The sequence below is a fragment of the Pygoscelis adeliae genome, unplaced genomic scaffold (genome assembly GCF_000699105.1).
Source record: "Pygoscelis adeliae isolate BGI_AS28 unplaced genomic scaffold, ASM69910v1 Scaffold76, whole genome shotgun sequence".
Lineage (NCBI taxonomy): Eukaryota > Metazoa > Chordata > Aves > Sphenisciformes > Spheniscidae > Pygoscelis > Pygoscelis adeliae.
Genome location: NW_008825111.1, coordinates 67,224 through 75,514, shown reverse-complemented (window position 1 = coordinate 75,514; position 8,291 = coordinate 67,224). Strand labels below are relative to the sequence as shown.

Below are 8,291 nucleotides of genomic sequence, written 5' to 3'. Positions count from 1 at the left end.
TGGCCAGCAGGTCGAGGGAGGTGATTCTGCCCCTCTACTCTGCTCTGGTGAGACCCCACCTGGAGTACTGCGTCCAGCTCTGGAGCCCTCAGCATAAGAAAGACACAGACCTGTTGGAGCGGGTCTAGAGGAGGGTCACAAAAACGATCAGGGGGATGAAACACCTCTCCCGTGAAGAAAGGCTGAGAGAGTTGGGGTTGTTCAGCCTGGAGAAGAGAAGGCTTTGGGGAGACCTTTTTGCAGCCTATCAGTACTTAAAGGGGGCTTATAAAAAAGATGGCAGCAAACTTTTTAGCAGGGATTGTTGCGACAGGACAAAGGGGAATAGCTTTAAACTAAAGGGGGGTAGATTTAGACTAGATATAAAGAAGAAATTTTTTACGCTGAGGGTGGTGAAACACTGGCATAGATTGCCCAGAGAGGTGGTGGCTGCCCCATCCCTGGAAACATTCAAGGCCAGGTTGGACGGGGCTCTGAGCAACCTGATGTAGTTGAAGATGTCCCTGCCCATGGCAGGGGGGTTGGACTAGATGACCTTTAGAGGTCCTTTCCAACCCAAACTATTCTATGATTCTATGATTAACTACTTTTTTTTTTTTGTAAGACCCCAATTGTCTTACTTAAAGAATCCAAAATTATAATCAGTTTTGAGCTTCATCTTTCTGCCTTGGATCCCACCTGTAAAATGGCAGTAAGGATACTTACTCAATAAATCAGTAATAGTATTTGAGCGATGCGCTCCAAAAAGAGCTATTCTATGTTCAAAACAAAGTGCTGATGATACTTTATATAAAATAAGGTGCATGTACGTTATCTGACTTTGTCCATGTTGTGGTTCTCCTCTGGAGAAAAAAGCCTCTTGTTATAAGCTGATAAGCTAACATAAGATTAAAATTAAAAAAAAAAATCTTGGCCACAGGGTGAATGTAAAGCAGCAAATGAATTACTGTGTACTTGTACTGTACACAGTAATTACTGTAAAGTGCTTGTCTGCAACTTTTTTTTTTTTAAGTTTGGGGGTTTTTGTTTTTTTAAAAGCAACATTTCCATTATCTAACAACACTTCAACATTAGCAGGGCTGGCAACGACTCTAAAGGTTCCACTTGAATAGGAACAGAAGAAATGTTAACTACATGTTAACTTTCATGTAGTCCAAACTAGAGGTTTTTCAAGGGGATTTAACAGCCATTGTCTGATAACACAGAAATACAAAAAACAAACAAGCTCTGGAATCTTGGACTCCATTTTGAATCCTACTTCAACTGCTCTATCTTCACACCCATCTCTTCATTCCCCTTGTAACATCTCTGGCTTTAATTCAACTTGTCCTTATGACAATATACTCCATCCCTTTACTAGCTGTGAGCATTCCAGTATTGGTTTCTTTGCCTGGATAAGTTGCACGTGTCTTGAGCACGCGTACAAGTTTTCATTAATAAACATTAAGTTACAATTCACTACACACATACTTTTTCCCCCCTCAGGGTGGTTACTTGTAGAAATTTGCCGAAGATGACAAAAGAAAATCTTCTGATGACCTAATCCCTAGCCTGATTTGTTTAACCAAAGTTAATCCAGATATATGAACATTTAAAACTGCATGGTTCCAACAGATACCATTCAATAGTAAAAATTTATCTTGTTCCTGTGCATCAGTGAGAGAACGCAAGCCAGCAGTCAGGCATTCACAGAGGAACTGAGCAGAGATTGAATTTAAACAACTTGCCTCTGCATAGGACAGGCAAGTCTTGTTCTACCTGTCTAGCTAGAAACAGGCTAGAGTCTACTTACCTGCTATAATGGCTTTCTTCGCATAGAAAAGCAGTACCAGTGGTGCCTACCCTTATGCTGCAAGCCACATGACTAATGGCAAGAGATGGATTTGTTAATGTTCATATACATATTAAGCTCTCCCACACTAACAATATACACCAAGTTTAATCAAAACAGGTACATTCAAAGTTCTTCCATATTCTTGTGCTCAGCTGTATCCACAGTGTACTTCCTTAGACTGGAGAGTAAAACATAGCTCAGACTTCAGAACTGAAAAGATTACTCTACTGTTATTCAAAAGAGGAGCTTTCTATCAGGAAGTAATTACCATAAGCAGAGAATTTGCTCAAGGCATTGCGGTTAAGATGAAGAAAAGAGTTTGACAAGACTAAAAAAGAGTTTAAGAGATGTCCAGAAGGTCTATTTGTCTCCTTGGGATATATAACTTTTCATATCCATTTTGAATCAGACCTTCAATATAAATAAAGCACTGCAGCTGTTTTCTAGATAAACACTGCATCTTTTTTTTCCAGTTTAATAAACCAATTGGCTGATATCACTATTTAGAATTTGTTGTTTGCATTCACAGATGCAACTGAGATTCAAGGTAACCTTTACTACATCAAAATGTGCATCACCAACACCCTTTAGTGAAACCTTTCATTTACAAGAGAAATATTGCTGTACAACAACTGTGAATCAAATGAATCCACGTTCTTGTTTATACAGTTTATTCAGCAGCATCCCTAAAAATGGCTATTGAGAGGATTTTCATAGGGCACACAAAGCAGAATGACTTTGTGTTCCTGTACCAAGCAAGGAAAACAATATCAGAGTAAGATTCAAAATAGATTTTAAAAAACCCCACCTCACTATATTAAGAAAGTCATTAGAATTTTGAAGAGTTAGATATGAAAGTTACAAATTAGATATTCTTTGCCTATATCTGTACTAACGATTGTACAATATGCAGCAGCAACTTTCAGATGCCTAAAAAGAACAAAACCACTGATACATTCACTAAAGTCAACTTATTTTGTTTAAAAAAAAACAGTCTTAAATTTGACATCTAGACATAGAATATACAGTTATAGTAGTACAGACTAGTAAAAGATGCTGTTACTTACAGGATCCAAATGTAAAACCTCATAAGGGTTGTATTCTTGATACTCTCGGTCCGTTTTGGAAACTTTGTATGCAAGAAACAAAAATAATGCCCAGCCAGCAAGGAGGACTACTTTCCTGTTTGGAAGAAAGAATTTTTTAAGTGTACAAATCCACTAGCTCTAGCATAATTCTACAGATAACATAAGAAGCCATTTGATATCAGTCTTCAAGAAACAATATTAAAATAGCGAGAAACATTAAAGCCATTTTAAAGCAGGTATGAGTATTTCAGTTATAACACCACCTTTGACACAGATGAGACAACTGCTCTGACTTCTAATTAATTTCTTTTCTCCTTTTTTTCCTAAGGCAAGCCACTATCAGCAAAGACACTTTCCATTCTTTAACTGTCTGTCCTCAGCAGGTATACAATAGTATTTCCTATTTTTAAAGGATGATTTTAACCTGATCTTAGACAAAGTCAATGTTAAAAAAACAAAAAGCTGAAACAGATGCATAACAGACAGCAAAATATTTTGAGGGTTGGAGTAATAAACAAAGAACTGAAGGATATAAAACCATCAACTTCGAACATACAAATTATTACTGTTGTATATTTGAATATATATGTTTACATATTAAATATTTAAATCAAAAGACATCACTAGCACCACTAATTTCAGTGACGGAGGATTATTTTTTGGAACAAATAAATGCATTGTTTACTTATATATTAGTGCTGAGGGTCACTGGTCTCATTTAGCAGACATTTTATAAAGGACAAACAGCATCCATCTTGATTTTCAAGCCCTACTAAATAATGATTAACTATTAATTATTCAAATATAGCAGATTGCAAATGTCTCTTCCGTGACACAAAAGCCATTGTTATATAACTAATTCCAGCTGCTTTTATTACAAAAAATATATATTTTTGTAAAAATAAAAATGTAGGAATTGCTTTAATGGAAAGTCATGCAAATGAAACGTACTTACTTTACAGTAGGAATTATGTTTTGTTGTGGTTTTAACAGTCTCAAACGATACCACAAGCATCTTCCATATACATTTCTTATATTCTTTAATCGAATTTGCTCTATAAAAATAAAGAGAACGATTGTGATTAACCAATCTGACAAAAAGCAGAATGACAAACATGCTCAGCTCATCCTGGAGTAGGCAGTACAAGGTCAGTTGGAGGACTAAGAAAAAGGTCCAGCAATACTGGAGGAAACAATGTTTTTTTAATCCATTTAAGTAACACTGCACATCCCTAAACATAAGAAGTTGGTCAGATTATTCTCCACTACCTAAAAGGAATCCATTCGATTTTCCACATGCCATGCAGCAACCATCACTTGTGAACCCAGCCTTTGCCTGGCTAATATGCACCTGTAAATTTTACTTCTGCCATTCTATACTCAACTCCAACAAGTCTCCCATTTCAGTAAGTCAGCTACTGTGTGCAGGAAAAACAAACAAAACCCAAAAAAACCTAACCCACATGCAAAACAATGTTTGTATACAACCAAAGAGTGCAGCTAGAGTAACAGCTACTTCCTCAATTCAAAATATGATGCATTTTCCTCCTCTTTGCAACATGTGCTTTTTATAAGTTGCCTTCATTTAGGTTTTTCCTGTTGAAGGGGAAAAGGAAGAGTAAGATAACAGCTATTTGTAAGCCATGTAGCTCAGTAATATGGGCCCTTGGCAAGAGAGTATACGCATTAACGACAAACTAGCCAGCAAGATTTCCTCCCATGTCCTTTCAGGACAGGATGGGGCTGGAAGGCAATTGTATTTATACTGTCAACATCACTGTGACAAGGCATGGAAGCGCTCCCTGTTAAGGGAGTTTTAGCTGTATTTCAGAGTTAACAAAGACCAACTGAGTCTCGGTCAAAGAAGTCTTTTATGCTAAGAAAAGTATGATGGAAAGCAAATAGCTTGTAGAGAATTTCTGTAGGCACTGAAATTATATGTTATAAAAGATAAATAGGATTGAAGTCACTTTAAGTAACTTGTCTATCCATAGACTATGCAGTCTGACCTGTAACACCTCTGAAGTGAGTAGGTCACTGTAATTACCTTAACTGCAAAAGAATAAGACCACTTGGCCCTTTTCAGACTAAAGGAAAAAGAATTAAAAGAAAAAAGTTCATTCTGTCTCAATACATTTAGATATTGCTGGTGAACAAAGTAACTAAATTTGCCAATTTAAAAGAAGTTTGTAAATTGTCTAAATGCAGGAATTATATTAACAACTTTGATCCAAAGCACATGTCAATCACATCCTAAAAAGTCTTAAATCTCAACTTTGCACTTTTAACAAGGTGATGTCCTCATCTGAACTAAAACAGCAGTTATGATACATGGAAACATTTTTCTCTGGCAAATTTCTAAAGATGATTGTGGAAGACAGTGACGACCTCTGTTTAGTTATTCTGAAGATATTGGGAGGCGGGATATGGTGCTCAGTGATCTACTTGAATTTCTAGGCAAGCATGCAATTCAGATGAAACGTCTAGAACTTCAATTTGCAGTCACCAAACTATCTGAGGCCAGAGAAACGTGACCATAAATGCCAATATTGTGCACTGGATCAATCACAGGTTCAGATTTAACCCGGATCAGATGTGCGCACAGGATGGCATTTCAAACTCTGGGTGATTTGGCAGAAATAGAGTGGGAACACAGATGATACCTGTGTTGTGACACCCACAAACTAGTAAAGCAGACAAATACTAAAGCTTGCAGAGACAAGGTACCGGAACCAGAAAAAGTTTATCAGCTTATTCTGAACTACTTAATTCTATAAAGTATATCTTCCCCAAAACTTGACATTGAACAGCTTGATGGGATTCCTTGAGAAGATTAGATTACATTAGTAGTCCCATCACCCGCAAAGAGGGAGAGAGAGATAAGGGAGGATAATTCAATCCCTTCCATCTGATCCAATTCTTGCAGGGCTTCAAAATAAGCTTCAAAACTTGCCTCACAATTCTGTGCAACAGATAAACCACACAAGTATTTTGCGGTTCTCCTGATCTGCAGATTGTCCACATACTTAAAATAGGTATTACACATTAAACTTTCTAAACAAAAAGGATATGACTAATATTTGGTTAAGCAGCTGCTCACTTAGTTTCACTTGTGTAAGGCTTTAGAAAGCACTGTGAAGGAAAAATTCAGAAGACAATGAAAACAGGGTTAAAATGCAACACTGACTCCCTACTGGTAGAATGCAAATTAATTTGGCATTTTCTCTTTGCAATTTTTTTTTTTTATTTTAAGACAGAAATTGGTTCAGAACTGGATCCACCACAACTAGAAGTGAGCTAATTGTTACCTAAAATTAAACTACATTTTTTAATGCAAAACTAAGAGACATTACCAGCACATAGAACAGGCATTTCAAAAACAGTTGATGGCATTAAAGACTAGACAGACGATTAAGTTATGAGGACTAAAGAGCTCTGCTAAACAAACTGGGAGGAAAATGTTCTGAGGGTTTTAAACAGTCACAGGACAACTATGAGCCATAGCGTGACGCTTGTATGAAAGTCACCAATGACACTTGAACAAATCAGGCATCACAAGCTTCAAAGAAGACGTGCTTATGTTAAGCATAAATCACTCATTTCAAATATTGTCAATAAATTCAGTTGCGCAGTGCTGAAGCAAGATGAAGCCAACTGTTCAGTTCAACCACACTGACCCAGATCAGCTACCTGATCCAATCTGTACCACAGCCCCACAGACATTTCTGCAGCACAACCAAGGGGCAGTGCTGTTTGGTAACTCTTAACTGACTGTGCTGCTTGCAGAAATACCTACAACTAATGTGAAAACGAACTACCAGTGCGCTTGGAGAAACAGAAAGCAACTAAGAGAACTTTGTTTACTTAATCCTGTAAAACTCAGCCTAACAGGATATGACTCCTTTTAGTTTTTGCTAGGATGCTTTTAACAAGCTGCTGTGCCTTTTTTTTTTTTAAATCTGTGCCACCCTGTGACACAATACCCCAGTTCTCAAACCTGCCTACCGTCCGGCCCCGCAAGTACCACATGACCCTCTCCTTTCCCTCCTCTGCATCCTCCCTGCAAGAACAACCAGTACCTTACCATGCCAAAAAGCTTCCAAAAGGCCCTTAGGGGAAGGCACCATGGAGAACAGAAAAATAGTTGTGCAAGGTAAACTAAAGAGTTGGCATAAGGTCAAACAAAAACTGACCACAGGGGAAAATGAGGCTAGAAACTAAAGGTGTTTTATAATAACGAGAGAACTGAGGTTTTGGAACCTTCCAAGAACAGCTGCAGGAGTCACATTTTGTGAACAGTCTGACAGTAGCACCAAGGGGAAAAAAAAAATGAGGCAAGTGGTGTGAGCAAAAATTAACCACTTTGCATAGGTAAACAGCACTCACCTAAGTCAGTTCAAGAGTCCCTGGCAATGATGTCCTGGAACAGCTATGCTGCACAGGGGGACTTCTTCAGACAAATACCAAATTAAGACATGATGCTAAGTAGCCGTCGTGGGTTTTTGTTTAGTTGGTTTGGGGTTTTTTGTGGGGTTTTTTTTTTTTGTTTACACACGCATCTGAACAACTCTGGATCAAATCTAATTACAGAGTTGATTAAACCATATCAAAGCAAGAGCACCTCATTCATTTCTTTCCGATCTTGGGATGGCAATGGTCTCCTTTGATTAACAACCCTAAAAGGAAACAGGGCACTAAAAAGATGAATGATTGTTTATAGTTATCTGTCCGGAACATAAAGAGAGAATCAAATCCTTCCTAAATTGAGGTTAAGTCCAGACTATTCAAATTATTCAGAGCTATCCTGAGGCACTTCCTCTGTCACATGTCATCATTAACACGTATTAACTTGTGGAATTCAAAAACAGGCAGCTACTTGGGAGAAATAAGGAGGAGTACAGACAGCATCACTCCCAGTTTAGGCAGAAAGCCGCTGGCAAAACAGCACCCTGAGTAAGAAAGCTATATTCCTGCAGTATCCAGGAAAAACAGGCTTCCTATTTATTTACAGACAACATATGTGATTGCACCAAAGAAAATACTTATCTTGTTAGAAAGAAATTGGTTGCAGGAAAAAAAAAAAAAAAGAAAAAAGGCTAGCAAGAGCTAGAATAGCAGATAATTACTGTGCTTAACAAAAGCAGCAATGTATTCCTAATGAGCAAGTTGTGGATAAATCAGGTCCTTTTTTGATTTGCCTTCCTCTCCCAAGGAGCTTTCTTTCAAACAAGTGGATTTGCCGTGCCACGGAACTGGCACACTGTCCCTGCAATATCCTGCAGACCCCGAGCACGCAAGAGTAAATACATTACATGCTGCTCAGGGTACAGCTTTGCAGTGAAATAGGAATGGTAGCTTCTTTGGATTTT

The 8,291-nt window shown here is 37.9% G+C and overlaps 1 protein-coding gene across 1 annotated transcript in view; it reads right to left on the bottom strand.

Moving 5' to 3' along the window:
• SEC63 (SEC63 homolog (S. cerevisiae)) overlaps positions 1 to 8,291 on the bottom strand; it is a 67,422-nt gene that overhangs the window by 42,145 nt on the left and 16,986 nt on the right. Inside the window, exons 2-3 of the mRNA XM_009327933.1 lie at positions 3,878 to 3,977; positions 2,902 to 3,016 (exon numbers count right to left, since the gene is read on the bottom strand). Coding sequence (XP_009326208.1) covers positions 2,902 to 3,016; positions 3,878 to 3,977 — 215 coding nt within the window. The remainder of the gene's footprint in view (positions 1 to 2,901; positions 3,017 to 3,877; positions 3,978 to 8,291) is intronic.